Source organism: Cynocephalus volans, chromosome 6, assembly GCF_027409185.1.
Source record: "Cynocephalus volans isolate mCynVol1 chromosome 6, mCynVol1.pri, whole genome shotgun sequence".
Taxonomy (NCBI): Eukaryota; Metazoa; Chordata; class Mammalia; order Dermoptera; family Cynocephalidae; genus Cynocephalus; species Cynocephalus volans.
In genome coordinates, this window is record NC_084465.1 from 160179681 (window position 1) to 160201381 (window position 21701).

At 48.8% G+C, this 21701-nt stretch overlaps 1 protein-coding gene across 1 annotated transcript in view; it reads left to right on the forward strand.

Annotated features, from left to right (window-relative positions):
* The window catches only part of LOC134381114 (uncharacterized), a 260084-nt gene that overhangs the window by 178521 nt on the left and 59862 nt on the right, over positions 1 to 21701 (forward strand). The window contains exon 12 of the mRNA XM_063101162.1: positions 17335 to 17436. Within this exon, the coding sequence (XP_062957232.1) occupies positions 17335 to 17436 (102 nt within the window). The remainder of the gene's footprint in view (positions 1 to 17334; positions 17437 to 21701) is intronic.

A 21701-nucleotide genomic window follows, 5' to 3' on the forward strand; every position in this document is an offset into this window, starting at 1 on the left:
GGCAGGATTCTGAAGGTCCCTCAGATTATACAGGGGCAGCACAGTGGGTGTGTGCCTCTGAGGCAAGTTTCCAGTTGTTTCTCAGATTCACAGCACAAGGCTTCTGCCTGGTGTTCTACTCACTTCATTTCTTTCTCAACAAACCAGTTTTTGTGCCCCTCAGCCAACCCTGCTGTAGAGTGGCTGCACTTTCTGAAGGTAGCTCAGAACAAGGAATCTGATAAATACAGGGATTGTAAGGGAGGTAGGGGGAATGAGTGTCTGGAAATAGGTCTGGATTGTCTCAGCACGTCCAGCGGGCTGGGTTGCTGTATGCACATCATTCCGTAGGAAGCAGTCCTTGTACGCTCAGCTACTGTCCATTGCTGCGACCTCTGCAGACTCCCGTGGACTGGCCTTACGTACGTACGATCCCCTTTGCTGGAAAGCCATGAAAATTCATGACAGACAGCTGTGTCGCCTACATGTCCAAGACCAGAAATTCCATCATTTAGTGTCTGGGTATTATGTTGTTGTTAAGTGTTTTAATTTTTGTGTATTCAGGGTATGCTGCATGGTCCTGTGTGTTTGTTTTTTGTGATCTTCAGGAAATGTGTATGAGCATTTCAGTGGGTGAGGGCAGATCTATAATGATTTGTGGGGAGTAGTAGGATGAATAGGTGCAGGTGCAGGGTGGGATTTGTCTGGTTGTGTATTCCGGAAGATGGAGGAGTTATACTACAAATACTGTGAGTATTTGGTACCCGCGATTTTGTATTTGCAGGTAGTGTGTGGATGTATGTGCATTTGAGGGCATAAGGTGGCATGTTTGCATATTTGTCGTGTGCTAGGTAATTGTGGGTATACTGGAGGGTATGGCGGGTGGAGAGCCACATGTGTGTCGATTTTGTGTGTGTATTCAAGGGGCATGGTGGTTTGGATGAGTGTTTTTGGGCAGTGTGTGTTTCTGGTTTCAGTAGGGTTATATATTCTGGGAGTTGAGCGTACGTGTATCTGTTAGAGAGTTGGGGTTCTCTGTTTATATGGAGGGGAGTGGGGGAAGTGTATTTATCTGTATTAGAGCTGTGTGATATGGTTCTTTGTTAGTATCTGGGGATGTGGAAGCCGGTTCCTACTGGACTGAGATAGGTTGGGATTTGGGCATGGTTTTATGTGTATTTGTAAATGGTATGCCGTAGCCATCTCTGTGTGTCTTGGGCGTGGATGCTGGTTTGTGTGTATATCCATGAGCAGGTGGATGGATTATATGTTTATTCGTAGTGTATGGGATGGCTGGCCAGTTATCTCAGTTGATTAGAGTGCAGCTTGTAATGCAAAGGTTAAGTGTTCGGATCCCTGTACCTGGTCAGCCGCCAAAAAAAAAAGAAAAAAGAAAAAAGTATATATATACATTTATATATATATATGTATACATATACATATATATATATATGTGCATGGGATTGCGAGTTTAATCGAGACCTAGTGAGGTCCGTTTGTCCGATGTGCCGTGAGTAAATAATGGAAGTTTTAATTATTAGGCCAAGTAATGGAGAACAGGTGGCTAAAGCTCAGAAAAACCCTGTACTTGTTTTTAGTTGTTTTACAAATCCCTTTTTCCTATCTTATTGTCTTCGTGATGAAGTGATTTCTGTCTAGTAGTACATTTTTATGTTATGCTATTTATTTTTAGCGTATCTATTCCATGTTTTTGCTTTATGGTTACCGTGAGGCTTACCACGAACGTCTTAGGGTTATAACGGGTAGTTTGAAACTTTAAAAACTGATAATAACTTAACTTTGATTGCAAAGAGAAAAAGAATTAAAAAAGCGAGAAACAAACTATACACGTTGACATCGTTTCTCACCACATTTTGACTTTTTTAATGTTTGTATTTACATCTTTTTGTATTTCCTGGCTTTTATACCATTTTTGCAGTTGTTATCTTTAAGAGGTTCGTCTTTTCGTCTTCATACTAAAGGCATGACCGGTTTTCTGGAACTCGATCACTGCTTTGGAACTAAATTGCTGCTCTGCTGTTTTTCCCTGTCTGGGTAAGACCTATGGCAAGCAGCGGAATTAATTTCTGACCTTTTAGTCACTTTTAGGTCAAGAAATGACTCCACGGGAGCACATAATCTGTGTGAGAACTTTGGTGAGGAATTGGGTCTTTCCCACAGATCGTGCCCCTCGCAGCACTGTGTGGAAGCTCTGCCGATGAGAACACAGCACACCTGCTGAGGTTCCACAACAGTACACCTTTGGATGTTCAGCCCTCAGGGCACTCCAGATGTTCCTGTGGAAGTGTCTGGAGACGGGCTTCCCATGGGGATTCCCAGACCGGTGGGAAAGTTGAGTGCCAACCTCCATTTCTCTGCTCTCATCTTGGATACTGTGGATGTGCTGCTGTGAACATGGGTGTGAAAATATCTCCATGAGACCCTGCTTTCAGTTCTTTTGAGTATATACCCAGAGGTTGAGTTGCCAGAACATATGGTAATTCTGAGTTTAATTTTTGAGGGATAGTAATAGTGTTTTCTACAGCAGCAATGCCATTTTCCATTTAAACCGACAGTACAGAGGATTTCCAGTTTCTCCACATGTTCACCAACAGTTTTTTTTTTGTTGTTGTTGTTAATGGTAGCCATTTTAATGACCATGAGTTGGTTTCTCATTATGCTTTTGATTTGCATTTCCCTAATGATTACTGATACTGAGCATTTTTTCATGGTCTTTTGGTCATTTGTATATCTTCTATGGGGAAATGTCTATTCAAGTCCTTTGTCCATTTTGGAATTTTTTTTTCTTTGTTGCTGTTTTCAGGAGTTCCCTATATTTTTGGAACCTCATTTCTTTCCCTTATTTATTTATTTAATTAATTAATTTATTTATTTATTTATTTATTTGAACCTTATTTTTTTCCTTATTTACTGATTTGCATATGTTGAACCATCCTTGCATCCCTGGGATGAATCCCACCCACTTGATCATGATGTGTCATCTTTTTGATGTGTTGTTGCATTCTGTTTGCTAATATGTTATTGAAGATTTGTACATCTGTGTTTGTCAAGGATAGGGGCCTGTAGTTTTCTTTTTTTGTTCCATCTTTGGTTTTAGGATCAGGGTGATGTTGGCCTCATAGGATGATTTTTGGGAGAATGGCCTCTCTTTCCCTTTTTTGGAAATGTGTGCTCTCCTCCAGCTGCAAAGACAATGTTGGCTCCACTAGTGAATTTATTTGAAAGGCACTGTGCTCAGTGGCATGGCTTGTATGCTTGTCCCGTGGTGGCAGTTAGTGACATTACGTCTTCACGAGATCTCACAGTCGATACTTCCATAATCCTCCTTTTGATGCACTTTCCATTGTTATGTCTGTCTACATTTGTTTCAGAACATTTCATTTGTTGGACAGATGGGGCGATACATTTGCAATTTCTTTCTGATTTCTTTATGGAACGTGTGCAGTCGTAAGTGAGCATCGTTCATCTTTCTAACCTGAATATAGTTGCATATTCAGAGGTGAAGTTGTATGCTATCTTGGCAGCATTGTGGAGATTGAGACAGTAGCAAGCTAATGGTAAGTAGAGTCATTTGAACTTTTGGTGTGTGAAACACAGATTTCAAGTGTTTATCTTTTTTTAAAGTTTCAGTTGGGAAAATCATGCTGTTACTCTTTCATATTCCTCTTTTGGATTTATGCACGTCTGTACGAATCATTAGTTTCCTATTTTATTACATAATATTCTTTAAGAAGATGCATAATGATGGCCTTTGCGAATGGGTTTTTCTCCATTTCTTTCTTATTTCTCCCTTTGAAATGACTACTGTTTTTTTAATTTAAAAAGTCTGCTCCAGTATCTTGAGTAGGTCTAACGTAAGCGATGGGTTCTTTTTTGTAGTGAGATGTACAAATCCGATGAATCTCTCTAAGTGTTTGTTCTTAGACATCATACTTCGTCGTCTCCAAAGACCAAGCAAATGAGGTCTCTCTTTTGTAGTCAGAAAAAAATTAAAAGCTAATGAACGTAATTTTCTTTTTTTTCTTTTTTCTTTCTTTTTTTTTTTTACAGAGGATGTGTCATGCCCCTTGTCATTCCTTAGAGTCACTTCATGACCTTTTAGAATGTGGTGGGGTGGGTAGAAATAGCATATCTTTAATTTTAAGAGTGTCGGATTTGTGGGAAAGGAGGTGTGCAAGGAATCAGCTTTCTGAAGCCACCAGTGCCCTGAAGGCACCGGGATGAAGCGCGTTCTCAAGCCTCACAGGGAAATCTAACATTGTGTTCAGATACCACTGGCTCCTTTATGATGTTCTCAGTAACTGAGTGTGAAGGTACCAAGTCTTCCTCTTTTTTTGTGTTTGTTTGTTTGTTTAATTTTTAATTTTGATTATAGATATTTATGGTGCACAGAGTTGACTGTTGGTATTTGTGTGCAGTATGTGACGATGAAATCAATATTATTAGTGTGTTCGTCATTAGAAATTGTAATTATTCTTTGTGTCCTTTGCCCAACCAATCCCTAAGCACCCTGCCCCTCCTCCTTTCTGACCTGTAGTAACTATAGGTCTGTTCTCTTTTCAGCACTTTACTGTGGTCTCCCTTCCTCTCTCCCACCCTCCCTCCCACTTATAAGTGAGGGCATACAGTATTTCTCTTTCTGTGCCTGGCTTATTTCGCTTAGCATAATTTTCTCCAAGCTCATCCGTGTTGCTGCGAATGGAAGAATTTCATTCTTTTGTTTGGCTGAGTAGTATTCCATTGTGTGTATAGCACATTTTCCTTGTCCAGTTGTCTGTAGATGACATTTCGGTTGGTTCCATGTCCTGGCTATGGTAAACAGAGCTGCAACAAACATGCATCCCTTCGACATGATGATTTCCATCACTTGGAGTATGTACCCAGAAGTGGGATTGCTGGATTGTGTGGTAGTCCTGTGTGTTGTTTGAGAAGCCTCCATAGTGTTTTCCATAATGGTTGTATTAATTGACAGTCCCAGCAACAGTGTAGAAGGGTTCCCCTTTCTCCGCATCCTCCCTGGTATTTGTTATTCTCTGTCCTTTTGAAAATAGCCAGTCTAACCGGGGTGCGAGGATGTCTCAGGGTGGTTTTGATTTGCCTTTCCCTAATGATTAGTGATATTGAACATTTTTCGTGTACCGGTTGGCCATTTGTTTGTCTTTCTCTGAAAAATGTCTCTGCCCATTTTAGTACAGAATGGTTTGCTTATGTGCTGTGGGGTTGTTTGAGTTGCTTATGTTTCTGGATATTAGCCCCTTGTCTGTGTGCTTCCTTTGCTGTGCAGAGGCTTTATGGTTCGATATAATGCAATTTGTTTACTTTTATTGCTTGTGCTTTTGGGGTTTTATTCATAAAGTCTTGGCCCAGTCCTACATCCTGAAGTATGTCCCCTGTGTTTTCGTCTAGGAGTTTTCTAGTTTCAGTTGTTATAGTTGAGTCTTTAATCCCTTTTGAGTTGATTTTGTGTACGGTGAAAGGTATGGGCCTAGTTTGATTTTTCTACACACGGATATCCAGTTTCCCCAGCACTGTTTATTGAAGATGTCCTTTCCACAGTGTATATTCTCGGTGGCTTTGTCAAAGATAAGTGGCCAGTAATAAGTGCTTATTTTATGTCAAAAGAATGGAAACACTTCAAATAACCTAACATTCAATCTCAAATAAGTAGAAAAACAAAAACACTCTTATCCCAGAACTAGTAGATGGAAAGCAGTAATTAAGATCAGAGTCGAACTAAATGAAGTAGAGACCAAAAGAATGATGCAAAAAATCAATGAAGCAAAAAGTTGGTCTTTTTAGGGGAAAAACAAACTACACAAGCTGTTGGCCAGCCTACTTAAAAAAGAAGAGAGAAGGCCCAAATAACAAAAATCAGAAATGGAAAAGGAGACATTGCAACCGATTCCACAGAAATACAAAGAATCATTAGAGGTTGTTAGGAGCAACTATACTCCAACAAATTTGAAAACCTGGAGGGGATGGATAGCTTTCTGAACACACGCAAACTACTGAGACTGAACCAAGGAGAAATGCAAAACCTGGAGAGACCAATAAGAAGCAATGAGACTGAGGCAGTCATCAACAGTAGCCCAGCACAGAAAAGCCCAGGACCAGATGGCTTCACTGCTGCATTCTACCAAAGCTTTAAAGAAGAATTAACAGCACTCCTTTTCAAACTATTCCAAGAAATTGAAACAGAGGCCATTCTCCTAAATTAATTCTATGAAGCCAGCATCATCCTGATCCCCAAATCAGACAAAGACACAACGACAACAAAAAATTACACGTCAGTAACCTTGATGAACATAGACACAAAAATCTCCAACAAGATATTAGCAAACAGAGTACAACAGCACATCACAAAGATTATACACTGTGATCATGTGGGTTTCATCCCAGGGATGCAAGGATGGTTCAACAGACATATATCAATAAATGTGATACACCACGTCAACAAAAGCAAGGATAAAAACTATATGATTATCTCAAGAGATGCAGAAAAAGCATTTGAGAAAATTCAGCATCATCCCTTCTCGATAAAGACCCTTAACTAAGTAGCTATCGAAGGAAAATATCTCAATCCAACAAAAGCCATATATGACGATCACACTGCCAACATCGTCCTGAATGGGGAAAGTTTGAAAGCTTTTCCTTCAAGAGCAGGAGTAAGAGAAGGATGCTCACTCTCACCACTCCCATTTAACATAGTATTGGAAGTACTAGCCAGAGCAATCAGGCAAGAGAAAGAAGTAAAGGGCATCCTCATTGGAAAAGACAAAATCAAACCGTCACTTGTCACGGGATTGGACGTGATCCTATATATAGAAAAATCCATAACCTCTACCAAAAAACTCCTAGAGCTCCTGAGCAAATTCAGTACCGTGCGGGATACGAAATCAGTGCCCCAAAATTGGTAACATTCTCATACAGCAACAACAAATAAGCAGGAAAAAAAAAAAAATCAAGAAAGCCAGCCCCTTTACGATAACTATGAAAAGAATAAAATACCTAGGAATAAATTTAGCCAAAGAGGTGAAAGATCTCTACAATGAGAACTACAAAACTCTGCCGAAAGAAAGAGGACACCAAGAGGTGGAAAGACATTCCTCGTTCATGGATTGGAAGAATTAATGTTGTGAAAATGTCCGTAATACCAAAAGTGATCTACAGATTCGGCGCAATCCCCATCAAAATACCAATGACATTCGTCACAGAAATAGAAAAAGCAATCCTAAATTCATATGGAAGAGCAAAAGACCCCAATAGCCAAAGCAGTCCTGAGCAGAAAAATAAATAAAAAAATAAATGAATAAATAAATAAATAAAATAAAATAAAATAATGAAAAAAAAAACAAAAACCAGAGGCATTATACTACCTGACTTCAAACTATACTACAAATCTATGGAAGGTACCAAGTCTTTACGGAGCTTTGGAACTCCCACCACTCTCAAACTGCCAGTTCACTGGTGAGCTAATCTTGTAGCTTCTGGATGTAGGACCTAGTTACTTTGCTGTCTCCATTTAAAATAATGCAGTTGCCATAGTGAATGAGGTTTCAGAGGGCTGTGGTCCAGACAGCCTCGATTTCTCACTGTCATTTGCATGCAGTATTCTCACACCAAGTTGGGTGACTACTTCTCATTTACCTTTATGAACCCCCGGAGTCACTCGAGACGGCTTCATAGTAAGTAAAGGCTATCAAGCAGTTACTGGAGAGAGATGGAGATTTGGCCAACTGGCTCCTTGCAGCATGCATTAGCTATTGTCTGGTGTCTGTCCATGTTCCTCCTCAGTCCAATCCAAAGTCAGGAGAACTTGAACTTGCATTTGAAAACATGACCGCTCACAACACCTAGCCGGCCTCAAGTTCGGGGAATTTTACACTTCTCTAAAGTATAGGTGAAAGTTAGATACTATGGAATTAATATCGAGACTCATTACTGAGAATCTGTGGACCATGGTGAGAGTTATAACTGTTGGTTTTCCGGTTTGATTTCCCTTTCCTGCTGTGTCATCACAGGGGGAAGAGAGAGTTCTGGTGTCTCCCCCTCTTCTTATAAGGGTGCTAATCTCCGTCATTAGGGCTCCACCCTATGATCTCCTCTTACCCCAACAACCTCCCAAAGGCACCACCCCCAGATACCATCACGATGGGGCTTAGGGCTTCAACATACGGATTTGGCGGACACAACATTGAGACTGTAACAGCCCTCCAGCCGGCCCCAGTGTGCAGGGTCAGGGGCAGATTGTAAGGTTGAGGCAGGGCACGGTGCTGGGGAAGCAGAGGTTCTGCCTCCTCCTGGGAACTGTTCAACCACAAAAGGGTCAGGTGGTGAGGACAGGAGTAGCAGCAGAAGCCCCGAGGTGTGACCGAGATGATGCCCGTGCCCGACTGAGTGCCCTCACGTACTAGGGCATGGGCCAAGTCCCCTCCAAACATGACTTGCTCCACATTCCTGAAACCTAAGAGGGGCTCCTGAGGACAGCTCTGAATGTGGAAGAGTCAGGGAACTAGTGAGGAGTGGGTCCAGGGCTCCAGCCTTCGATCCCCACGTTTTCCCTCAGCGCCTGATGTGCGTGCTGAGCTGGACAGCAGGGACAATAGTGGCTTCCCGTGAGGATGCCACCAACGAGGACCTTCATGGCATGATGTTCTGGAAGTTTCTGGGCTTGAGGGCCGTGGTGTGCAGCTTCACACCACACCGCCTTAATCTAGCCAAGCTCTGAGGCCTTCTCCAATGTGGAGACCCACCTGGGAATAGGAGGGGCAGCAGCCAGGTGACCCGCCACCAAGAGTTAACTTCCTTCCCACTTCACAAAGGCACAGGGGCGGGTGGGACATGGATGCTGCTGACGTGGGACAGGGGAGGAAAGGTGCAGAGGAGCATCTGGGGGCTAAGCAGCGAGCTCCGTGGGTGGATGGGCGGGAGACGCCCAGACATGGCCCCTTTCTCCCCCAGCAGACAGCCAGGCCACCGTGGTGCTGGACGGCTTTGCCCACCTGCCACTGTTGCTGGGACACCCCCACCCCATGACCACAGCTCTGCATGTGGGGGCCGACACCCTTTTAGTCAAGGATCCCACATGGGCCCTGGGGGAGGAATCAGGTCTCAGAATCTAGAGAAGAAGGTGATGGTCGGGCACCGGTGGGTCCTTGGAGCCTGGCATCTCCCAGATCCTTCCTTGCCCACAGGCCTGTCTCCACTTAGTGGCACAGACGTGAGAACAGAGGCAGTAGTCCCAGGGCATTTCCCAACAATACCACATTTATTCACAATTATCTACAAACCCCTATTACATACAACGCCCCCAACGTGCTGCCTCCCCTCTCCCCCACCCTGATCCCCCATCCAGACCCCCCCCCACCCTCTCTCCCCTGTCCTGCCTCCCCGACCCTGCCCATAGCTGAGGAGCAGCTGGGTCAGCACTGGGTGATGGGAGCTTGGGATCCCTCGGGCTGCAGGATGCAGTGAGGGTCAAATCCAGTCCAGAGGGGCTGGCACCAGTGCTGCTGCTTCCTCCTCCCAGAGACCAGTGGGTCGCCCCTCCTCTTTTGAGGACGTGAGGGGCGAGCCGGACGCAGAGCAGGGACGGGGCTCAGGGACAGCCCCCAGGGCTGCAGGTTGCACTGCAAGGTCAGGAAGAAGTCCAGGCTGGGGAGGTCCTCCTCGACCTCACTGGACCTGGCTGCCGGGCCCTGCGCAGGCATAACAGGACAGGCTCCCCTGAGACCAGGCGAGGAGGGTCTGTGGCCCTGGGGAAGGGAGCTGAGATGGGCAGCCCTCAGCTTGCGTGACTCCTGATGACCTGGCCAGAGGGCAGGCTCCTTGGGCCTGGGCAGGTTGGTGTTGTCTCGGCTGCGCTGTCGAGGGTCATGGGAAGCCGCCTCTGCTGGGCAGGTTTCTGTGACGACCCCTCCTTGGGGGCCGTGGTCATCTCTCTCTCCTCCTTGGCCAGCTGCAGTCTTAGGATGTGACTCCAACTGGGGTGTGCCATGACCTGGGGTGGCCCCCACACCTTCTGCCTCATTTGGGGCCACGAGGCGCTTTTCCACCAGCTGGGGGGAGCAAAGTGGCACTCACTGGCTCTGCCCCAGGTGTGGGGAGGGGCTGGCAGGATGGTGGAGACCCTGCATTTGGGCGGGAGGTGGCGAAGGTGAGAGGACGCTTGGCTTGGTGTCAGAGGCAGGGACTGTGACTGTGACTGTGCTGTGCCCTGCTGGGCCTCCTTCCAGCTTCGCCCCCTGCCCTCCCTCCCTGGCTCTGTCCTCTCCTTCCTGCTCTTTTGCACCTACTCCTCTCTGACCCAGGCAGTTCCCCTCAGGAGGCCATGCACCTCCAGCAGGGTAAGACTAGACAAAATGACGTGGGCTTCAGGGGCACAGGGGCACGTCTTCCCCCTGGTCTGCCTGGTGCCCTTCCCTCCCCTGGGTGATCTGGTGGCCCTCTCTCCCCTGGGTGCCCTGGTGTCCCTCCCTCGCCTGGGTGACCTGGTGTCCCTGCCTCCCCTGTGTTACCTGTGCTAGGGTGAGTCCTTCTTCCTGCTCCAGCACCTCAGTCAGAGCCAAGGGATCCAAGTTTGGGTCTGGGGAAAGCAAAGCTGCCAGGAATCGGGGGTGGACGATGGCCTCCACCTGGAGCAGGGGGAAAGGGGCGTGAGTGTCTTTGGCAGGGATTGAACTGCAGCCAGGGGGACCTCGAGGAGAAGCAGAAAGTAATGCCTGTCTCTCCTGTCCACACAGCAGGGTCGTTCTAACTCATGGCCACTAGCAGCTATACACAGACTTTCTCTGTCCCTCACACACACACTGCTCCGTAGCTGAGGGATGAGTAGAACTGAAATCCATGGGGCTGGGACTGCCGTTCCCCAGAAAACCTCCCCACACGAGGGCTCCAGGCCAGCCCACCTTGGTGATGAAGTCTTCCTGGGAGCACAGCTTGTTAATGTAGCTCAGGAGATCTGGGTCAGGGTCAGTCCCGTCCTGCTCCTGCTGCTCCTCGATATCTCCACCCTCCCAATTTGCATGAGGCCCCAGCAGTGCCTCCGTGATATCCACATACTCCTGGACAGCTTCTGGTGGGATCTCCTTGGGTGCCTTGGCCTGGGGCAGCTGCTGGGGTCTGCGTGACAGCGGGCGAGTGGATGGTGCCCTGCGGCCAGCCTTCCTGGGAGCGCACCCTAGGACAGGAGGGAGGACAGGTGCGTGGCTGGGCTGCCGCGGCCACCTCCAGCCACACTGGGGGAGGTTGGAACTGAGGGCCATGAAATGGGTCCAGGCTGGACGTCAGGCCCCGTGGGAGGATACACTACCCGAGGTGGGTCATGTGAGACTGAGTTACCTGGAAAGACTTTGGGGCCACCAAGATTCTGGGACTCCTCCGCACCCAGCACCGCTTCCCGGGAAGAGTGTACACTGGGTCCTGGACAGCCAAGGCCGATAGCGGCTATGAAACTACTGGATCAGGCCAATACCTAGTTCTTGATCCAGGGCAGTGGAGCCCCAGGTTCTCACTGGCTGCTCTCACTGAAAGAGCAGGTGCTCCCTCCCCTTGCAGGAAAGGGACAAGATGAGGGCACAAGGCCTCCGCAGGCCCCCTTCGGCCTTTGCGTTGGCTCCTGTGGGAATATGCTTGCCGTACCTGACCGTGGCACAGCGTTGGGGACTGGTGGCCCTGGAGGAGCAAGCTTTGGCGGGGCTGGAGGAGGTAGGCCCTGGGGCCCCTTCACACACTGCCGCATCCGGAGCTGCATCTCCTCCTCAGCTTCAAGTTCCATGAACCTGGCGGGTAGAGGGGAGAGCCATAGCCATGCTGAGAGGGAGGCCTGGCCAGGGATGGGGGAGGAAGGGCTTTGGGTGGGCCGGGCTGCTCCCCCACCTGCAGAGCAGTTGCAGGGGTACGCTGGCTCACCTACACCTGCAGGGCAGAAAACATCCAGGGGGGCTTCCTGAATCAAGGCCTGTGTGACCCAGGCCCGGCCCTCAGGGGACCCTGCTCCTCCTATCCCTGCCCAGGGCCACTCAGAAGAGCTGACAGCCAGAAGCTCGGTCAGGGATGTGACTGACTGCAAATGACATGAGGAATCCTTGCCCGGATCCAGGAATCCTGGGCTGGTACTGTGAGCCCCTGACAATAGCCTGGGAGAGAAGGGCCCCGGAGACGTTGCAGGAAGTGGGAGCTAAGCTGAGAGGAGAGGGTGCATTTTCTGTGAGGGTGATTGGTGTTCACGGAGTGGATTGCCGTGCAGCAAAGGCAGGGAGGCCAGAGACGTGTCTGGGGGTGTGTGAGGTGCTGGCTTCCCCTGCCCAAGCTCTTCTACCCCAGCCCATTCTGGGATGGCAGGTGACCCATTTCTGGCCACTTTTCATGAGGTGAGGAGACGTGGTCCCAACTTGGCCAGTAGTCACTAGCTTCCCTTCTGCAGGGTCCCCACAGCTGGAGCCGGCCCCTACTGGGCTGTGCTGGTTACTCTTCCCCGTCCTCATTTCAGCATCAGGGCAGGGGTAGACCCGAGGCCAGGGGAGGGTGGAGATTCCGGGGTGGGACCCAGGTGGGTGGAGAGCTTCCCCGGGGGAGGCAGGTCCCCAGGGAGGGGCCGGACCTAGCGGATCCCCCTCCTCATGGCATCCCTGCCGATGAGCCCACCGCACCAGCCCCCCTCCCCCTTTTCACCCACCCTCAGCCCGCCCCACAGCCCCTCAGGCCCTGCCTCCCTGACTCACTTTGCTGCCATGTCGTAATAGTTCCTGCGGTCGTAACTGCTCGTGCCCTGCCATTCCTGCATGGCCCGCCGCACTCCGTCCTCTAGGCTCATGGTGGGCTTCAGCCGGGCCAGGGACCGAAGCACTGGGCTGTAAGTCCTCAGGGTCAGTCACAGTGCACGTGCCCTCCTTCCATCCCAGCTGACCGGCCCACACCCGTGTCTCTCCACATCACACCTGTCCTGTCACCTGTCCCTGTCCTCCCAGTGTGGGCTCTTCAGCCTCCAGGAGAGCCAACATGTGTCAACCTCAGCACCAAGGGACTGCTTGGCCTCTCTGACTTCCCTTTGAGGCCTCACTATTATTGTGTGTTATGGACTGAATGTGTGTGTCCCCCAAATTCACAGGTTGTAGCCCTAACTTGCAATGTGATGGTATTTGGAGGTGGAGCCTTTGGGGATCATCAGGTTTAGATTAGATAACTAGGAGGCCCCGTGATGGGATTTGTGTCCCTGTGAGTGTGAGAAGAGGAAAAGACAGCAGAACTCCCTGTGATGTGAGGACACAGCCATCGAAAGCCAGGCGGAAAGTCCTTGCCCGGAACTGAATCTGCCGGGACCTCATCTGGGACTTCCGCTTCCTGAGCTGGGAGACATGAAAGTCTGTTGTCTAAAGCACCTGGCCTGTGGCGTTTTGTTATGGCAGCCTGAGCTGACCGAGAAGTGCCTAGAATGACCGGGAAGGGAAGGTTAAAATGCACGTTCCAAGGCCCCAGGACTGAGCATTTAATCAGCTCCTGGTGACTCTCTAGAGAGGCAGCCCTTGGGGACACAGCCTCAGAGTCCCTCAGCGTGAAGAGCAGGAGCGCGGATCCAGAGCCAAAGGAGACTGGTGCCTGAGCTGACCGGGGAAGGCCTGGGGGGCTCCATTTAGGGACTCAGGACAGCCTAGGGCACCTGGGACTTTGGTCGAAGGGGAACTCCGACTGCTCAGGATGTGGGGGACATTGAAATCATTGGGGACAAGGATTTGGGGGCCCCTTTAATTTATACACTGTGTGCAGCTTTCCGTGGAGGGCAGCCAGTGTGGGAGCGGGGCAGGTATGCAGCCATGTCCCGTGTCCCGTGGACTAGGATACGTGCTCCATGTGATGGCCCCAGAACCACGAGGGCCTGCAGGTGGAAGGAGGCAGGTGTTGGGGAGGGAAAGACAAACGCTCCTGGCTACGGACGTCGCTGCCTCCCATCACCTCAGCCCCTGGTCCTGGGCTCCTGGGCTCACAGTCCCCTCACTCCCTGTGGTGGGACATGTGACTTTGGGAGCAGTTTCCTATTCTAGGTTGCCTGTTCTTAGTGATGACATTAATCATCATCATCATCATCATAACGGCAACAACAGTAACGAGGGACAGCACATGCCAGAGACTCTGCTGAGTGCATCAGACATGAGTCAGACAATCTTCCCATCCTCCGAATGAAGTGGAATTGTCTGTCTGTCTAGGAGGCATTCAGGGATAAAGAAGGCGACTCTGCGCAGCATCCAAACCCAGTGGTGGGGACCCAGCCAGGTCCCAATGTGTGGCTTGACTACCTCAGTCTCCTTGCTAGAGTTCTCCAGAAGAGTGAGGGGCTACATGTGTAAGGTTCCTCCTGTGGCCTGTGCCTTCTCCCGCCCTGCCCCGGGTCCCTCCATGTGACGTCCCGAAGCCATCCGCACTCAGGTCCTGTGCTGGGCATGAGAGGACACGGGGGGGAATCACGGGTGAAGGCAGAGGCCTAAATCCAAGTTGTGGCTCATGTCACACCAGGAACTCACTGTGGCCTTTGTCTTCTGTGCAGATGATGGTGATTGTTAAAAACCAAGTTTGGTGGACTCACAGGGTGTTGAGGGTCAGTTGACCTAAGGCTCGTGAATGTACGTCGTGAACCGGAGTGGGACATTAGTTAAATTGCTGAGAATGCATGGGCCGTCGCCCACGTGACCTCCATCCAAGTTCCCCTAAATAGGCTGCCCTCCTCGTCCGTCCTTCGTTCCCCTTCGTGTGGGAGCGGTGGGATTAGCTCCATCCCCCAAGGAGGGCACTCACATGAGGAAGCAGGACAGAGCTTCAGCATCGGGACTCTGGGGCAGGTGCCCGCGGGCCAGGGACTTGAAGCGCTGCCAGCGTCGGAAGTTGTCGTAAACACTCCTGGGGTTACAGGAGTCCTCTGGCGCGGCCTTGGCCTGGGAGGGGGCCTTGCCGCCCTCCCCACCAGCCCCATGTGGATGTGTCCCGTCGTTCCCTGGGCCCACGGTCTGAGCCGGCTGGGCTGCTGGAATGGGGGCTGGGAGGGTGTGGCCTGGGAACCAGTACCCCTCGCCAGCCCGCGTGCCCCCGATGGATGCAGCAGGCATCACGGTCCCTACAGCAGGAGCTGCCAACAGCAGGGGAGCAGGACACTGAGCACCCCCGCAGAGGGCCCCTGGAGCACTCCAGGTGAGGGGGGCCTGAGCCAGGACAGTGGTCTGAGTGTGAGAGGGCTCTGCTGGAGCCCCTTGTGTCCTGACTGGGACAGTGATGTTGAAAGTCCCGGCCCCACTCGGGCCATGGCCAGCGGCTCCCACCCCCTGAGGCGTCCTGGGGAAAGCAGACCGCACCAGGGGGCCACCAGGAGGGAACACTGACATCACGAGGGCAGGTGGGGGCTGCTCGCAGGGCGGCCCGGGGACTGGGTCGGAAGCAGGCGTGGGAAACAGCGGACCGAAGGAAGTGAACGGAGGGTTCAGGGTCACGTTGGGCCCCAGCACTGCAGATGCTGTGGAGACAGAGGAGAGGGGCGGATGAGCAGGAGACGCGGCCACCAGGGCGGAGGCTCTCCCTTCCCTTAGAGTCAGCGTGAACCAGAGCGAGGCATCCCAGCAGGTGAGGGCCATAGGACGGGGAATTGTGCAGTTTGTCCCCGAGTGAATTTCATGCTCCCCCTCAGGTGGAGGATCATTCTACTAGAGAACTTGCTTCTCGTTCACTGAGACCCTCTGAGCCCTGTCAGTCAAGAAGTAACACCTAAGCTTCCCCTGCCTCTGAGAAGCTCCCCAGGGTGTCCCCGGCACGTGGACCCGCCAGCCTCGTGGGGTTGCCCCTCGATGTGAGTTGGGGTGGACTGTGCTTGGCGGCACAACGCCCCTCAGTGTGCGCACCCCCACGAAGGGCACCTTCTCCAGTGCCAGTTGCAGGCGCCCACATGGCCTATGTGAAGCCAGCAGATTCACAAGGTTATGAGCCCTTCTCTTTCTCAGTGCTCCTTTCCCTGATGCTCCTCATCAACCCGTCGTAACCCAAACAAATGAACTTGAACAAAACGTGTCCCCAAACGAGCGCCCAGGAGCCCTGATGGTACCCCAAAATGCAGTAGCCCAGTGAGGACATGCTTCTCCTGGTACCACCCACAGCAAACATCGAACAGGGGCCAGGTTCGGGGCACACTTGTCCCCCTGCACAGTGGTTCGTGCTGTCACTGAGGCAGCTCTGTTGTCAGGAGGCGGTCTGTGAGTTAGATGATGAATTCCCTGAGACCCTGTCACTGCACAGCCAGAGAGGGCTGCAGAGGACTAGAAAGGCCAGGAAATGCGGAGCCCTGTGGCTCCCAGTGGAGGTTCATAGAGACTGGAACAGCTGCTGGTGGTTAGAGTTGGCCGTGGGTAATGGAGACCTTCTGTGATCCTTCTCCTTTGAGCTCTCAGTCATGGCCCACAAAGAACCAGGCATGAGCCAGTGTGACAAAGTTGTCTGGATACATCCCTGTTCACTAGGATTTCAGGTCAACCCTAGTCAAGGAGAGCAAGGTCCATAGGACATGGTCCTAATTAACCAGGACGTATGTCCTAACTTTGAATAATAACAGTGATAATAACAGTAGATCTCCCTAATGGTGTGCTGCTCTGCTTCCTCTCTCGAAAAGGAAACCAGCCTTTCAGAACCTTCCACTGTAAACCCAGCAGCACGCCTCATCCGTCCCCTGTTCACGATGGGCTAGACATGGAGTATGAGCAAAGTCTTCATCTCCACATGAAATGTAGGGCAGAGGACAGGCCATGAGACAGGGTGGAAGATGAATGGGTCTGAAGACCCGAGTGTCCCCCAAAGGGACAGCAATTCAGAACAGCTCAGGGAAGAGCAAGCCCCATCTTGTTTGCAGTTTCTGGCTGCCCTGTCCCTGGTGAAGAAAGACAACAGCGATCTGGACCGAATGAGAAGCCATCTCTGGGCAGAAGTGAGCCGAGACTGGACTGCTGCAGTTAGAGCGACGTCCAGCCTCACTGACGGAGGGGTTATTTCACGGTAATCTTGGTCAGAGAGAACTGTTCCACTGAACGGTTTTCTGGCTGAGACCGTTTCTCCCCGCTACTCCTCTAAGATCTAGAATACTCCACTTGGTGTCCCTCAGGACAGTACCATAGCACAAGCTCCAGGTGTCTGAAGAAAGGACGCAGGACTCAGGCTTTGTTCTTGAGCCCCCCGGTGGCACAAGCACGACACAATCCACCACTGCCTACAAACACACGTTGACCTGTGTTGACTTAGAAACATAAGTCACCCGTTTCCCTTCTGGAAAGAGTCAGTACAACTGCTGTGTCCTTTCTCATCACCCGGTAGGTTTCTCCGGAGGCATCTGGATCCACCTGTGAGAAGCCTCCTTCCCCCTGCAGCCTCAGGATGCCAGTGGCTTCCCCCGTCTCCCGGGTGAGATGTCCTTGGGTAAGTCCAGTGCTCTATCTTCCTCTACTTCCACCCAACCAGCTGTCCCAGGGCAAGTGTCACATTTGAACTCCCATGGATTTGAGGGGTGACAGGGGTGTGATAACACACCCCAGACCCTGCAGACTTACCTCCCTTTGAAGCCATCCCCGTAGGCTTGGGGACTGACCACGGTGGCACGGCAGTCTCCACGGTGAGAAAAGTCAAGTGCAGGACCCAGACAGCAAACTGTCAACTGCAGATGCTCAGGGTCCAATTTTAAATGTCAACAGGCTTAGAATGTAGCTCTCCAGAATTCTGCAGTGGGGGAGGGGTGGGGGTAGTTGGGCTGGTGGGGGTGGGGAGACATACCGTGCAGGGTTCTGGCAGGTAGGCAGGATTCTGAAGGTCCCTCAGATTATACAGGGGCAGCACAGTGGGTGTGTGCCTCTGAGGCAAGTTTCCAGTTGTTTCTCAGATTCACAGCGCAAGGCTTCTGCCTGGTGTTCTACTCACTTCATTTCTTTCTCAACAAACCAGTTTTTGTGCCCCTCAGCCAACCCTGCTGTAGAGTGGCTGCACTTTCTGAAGGTAGCTCAGAACAAGGAATCTGATAAATACAGGGATTGTAAGGGAGGTAGGGGGAATGAGTGTCTGGAAATAGGTCTGGATTGTCTCAGCACGTCCAGCGGGCTGGGTTGCTGTATGCACATCATTCTGTAGGAAGCAGTCCTTGTACGCTCAGCTACTGTCCATTGCTGCGACCTCTGCAGACTCCCGTGGACTGGCCTTACGTACGTACGATCCCCTTTGCTGGAAAGCCATGAAAATTCATGACAGACAGCTGTGTCGCCTACATGTCCAAGACCAGAAATTCCATCATTTAGTGTCTGGGTATTATGTTGTTGTTAAGTGTTTTAATTTTTGTGTATTCAGGGTATGCTGCATGGTCCTGTGTGTTTGTTTTTTGTGATCTTCAGGAAATGTGTATGAGCATTTCAGTGGGTGAGGGCAGATCTATAATGATTTGTGGGGAGTAGTAGGATGAATAGGTGCAGGTGCAGGGTGGGATTTGTCTGGTTGTGTATTCCGGAAGATGGAGGAGTTATACTACAAATACTGTGAGTATTTGGTACCCGCGATTTTGTATTTGCAGGTAGTGTGTGGATGTATGTGCATTTGAGGGCATAAGGTGGCATGTTTGCATATTTGTCGTGTGCTAGGTAATTGTGGGTATACTGGAGGATATGGCGGGTGGAGAGCCACATGTGTGTCGATTTTGTGTGTGTATTCAAGGGGCATGGTGGTTTGGATGAGTGTTTTTGGGCAGTGTGTGTTTCTGGTTTCAGTAGGGTTATATATTCTGGGAGTTGAGCGTACGTGTATCTGTTAGAGAGTTGGGGTTCTCTGTTTATATGGAGGGGAGTGGGGGAAGTGTATTTATCTGTATTGGAGCTGTGTGCTATGGTTCTTTGTTAGTATCTGGGGATGTGGAAGCCGGTTCCTACTGGACTGAGATAGGTTGGGATTTGGGCATGGTTTTATGTGTATTTGTAAATGGTATGCCGTAGCCATCTCTGTATGTCTTGGGCGTGGATGCTGGTTTGTGTGTATATCCATGAGCAGGTGGATGGATTATATGTTTATTCGTAGTGTATGGGATGGCTGGCCAGTTAGCTCAGTTGATTAGAGTGCAGCTTGTAATGCAAAGGTTAAGTGTTCGGATCCCTGTACCTGGTCAGCCGCCAAAAAAAAAAAAAAAAAAAAAGAAAAAAGAAAAAAGTATATATATACATTTATATATATATATGTATATATATATATATGTGCATGGCATTGCGAGTTTAATCGAGACCTAGTGAGGTCCGTTTGTCTGATGTGCCGTGGGTAAATAATGGAAGTTTTAATTATTAGGCCAAGTAATGGAGAACAGGTGGCTAAAGCTCAGAAAAACCCTGTACGTGTTTTTAGTTGTTTTACAAATCCCTTTTTCCTCTCTTATTGTCTTCGTGATGAAGCGATTTCTGTCTAGTAGTACATTTTTATGTTATGCTATTTATTTTTAGCGTATCTATTCCATGTTTTTGCTTTATGGTTACCGTGAGGCTTACCACGAACGTCTTAGGGTTATAACGGGTAGTTTGAAACTTTAAAAACTGATAATAACTTAACTTTGATTGCAAAGAGAAAAAGAATTAAAAAAGCGAGAAACAAACTCTACACGTTGACATCGTTTCTCACCACATTTTGACTTTTTTAATGTTTGTATTTACATCTTTTTGTATTTCCTGGCTTTTATACCATTTTTGCAGTTGTTATCTTTAAGAGGTTCGTCTTTTTGTCTTCATACTAAAGGCATGACCGGTTTTCTGGAACTCGATCACTGCTTTGGAACTAAATTGCTGCTCTGCTGTTTTTCCCTGTCTGGGTAAGACCTATGGCAAGCAGCGGAATTAATTTCTGACCTTTTAGTCACTTTTAGGTCAAGAAATGACTCCACGGGAGCACATAATCTGTGTGAGAACTTTGGTGAGGAATTGAGTCTTTCCCACAGATCGTGCCCCTCGCAGCACTGTGTGGAAGCTCTGCCGATGAGAACACAGCACACCTGCTGAGGTTCCACAACAGTACACCTTTGGATGTTCAGCCCTCAGGGCACTCCAGATGTTCCTGTGGAAGTGTCTGGAGACGGGCTTCCCATGGGGATTCCCAGACCGGTGGGAAAGTTGAGTGCCAACCTCCATTTCTCTGCTCTCATCTTGGATACTGCGGATGTGCTGCTGTGAACATGGGTGTGAAAATATCTCCATGAGACCCTGCTTTCAGTTCTTTTGAGTATATACCCAGAGGTTGAGTTGCCAGAACATATGGTAATTCTGAGTTTAATTTTTGAGGGATAGTAATAGTGTTTTCTACAGCAGCAATGCCATTTTCCATTTAAACCGACAGTACAGAGGATTTCCAGTTTCTCCACATGTTCACCAACAGTTTTTTTTTTGTTGTTGTTGTTAATGGTAGCCATTTTAATGACCATGAGTTGGTTTCTCATTATGCTTTTGATTTGTATTTCCCTAATGATTACTGATACTGAGCATTTTTTCATGGTCTTTTGGTCATTTGTATATCTTCTATGGGGAAATGTCTATTCAAGTCCTTTGTCCATTTTGGAATTTTTTTTTCTTTGTTGCTGTTTTCAGGAGTTCCCTATATTTTTGGAACCTCATTTCTTTCCTTTATTTATTTAATTAATTAATTAATTAATTAATTTATTTATTTGAACCTTATATTTTTCCCTTATTTACTGATTTGCATATGTTGAACCATCCTTGCATCCCTGGGATGAATCCCACCCACTTGATCATGATGTGTCATCTTTTTGATGTGTTGTTGCATTCTGTTTGCTAATATGTTATTGAAGATTTGTACATCTGTGTTTGTCAAGGATAGGGGCCTGTAGTTTTCTTTTTTTGTTCCATCTTTGGTTTTAGGATCAGGGTGATGTTGGCCTCATAGGATGATTTTTGGGAGAATGGCCTCTCTTTCCCTTTTTTGGAAATGTGTGCTCTCCTCCAGCTGCAAAGACAATGTTGGCTCCACTAGTGAATTTATTTGAAAGGCACTGTGCTCAGTGGCATGGCTTGTATGCTTGTCCCGTGGTGGCAGTTAGTGACATTACGTCTTCACGAGATCTCACAGTCGATACTTCCATAATCCTCCTTTTGATGCACTTTCCATTGTTATGTCTGTCTACATTTGTTTCAGAACATTTCATTTGTTGGACAGATGGGGCGATACATTTGCAATTTCTTTCTGATTTCTTTATGGAACGTGTGCAGTCGTAAGTGAGCATCGTTCATCTTTCTAACCTGAATATAGTTGCATATTCAGAGGTGAAGTTGTATGCTATCTTGGCAGCATTGTGGAGATTGAGACAGTAGCAAGCTAATGGTAAGTAGAGTCATTTGAACTTTTGGTGTGTGAAACACAGATTTCAAGTGTTTATCTTTTTTTAAAGTTTCAGTTGGGAAAATCATGCTGTTACTCTTTCATATTCCTCTTTTGGATTTATGCACATCTGTACGAATCATTAGTTTCCTATTTTATTACATAATATTCTTTAAGAAGATGCATAATGATGGCCTTTGCGAATGGGTTTTTCTCCATTTCTTTCTTATTTCTCCCTTTGAAATGACTACTGTTTTTTTAATTTAAAAAGTCTGCTCCAGTATCTTGAGTAGGTCTAATGTAAGCGATGGGTTCTTTTTTGTAGTGAGATGTACAAATCC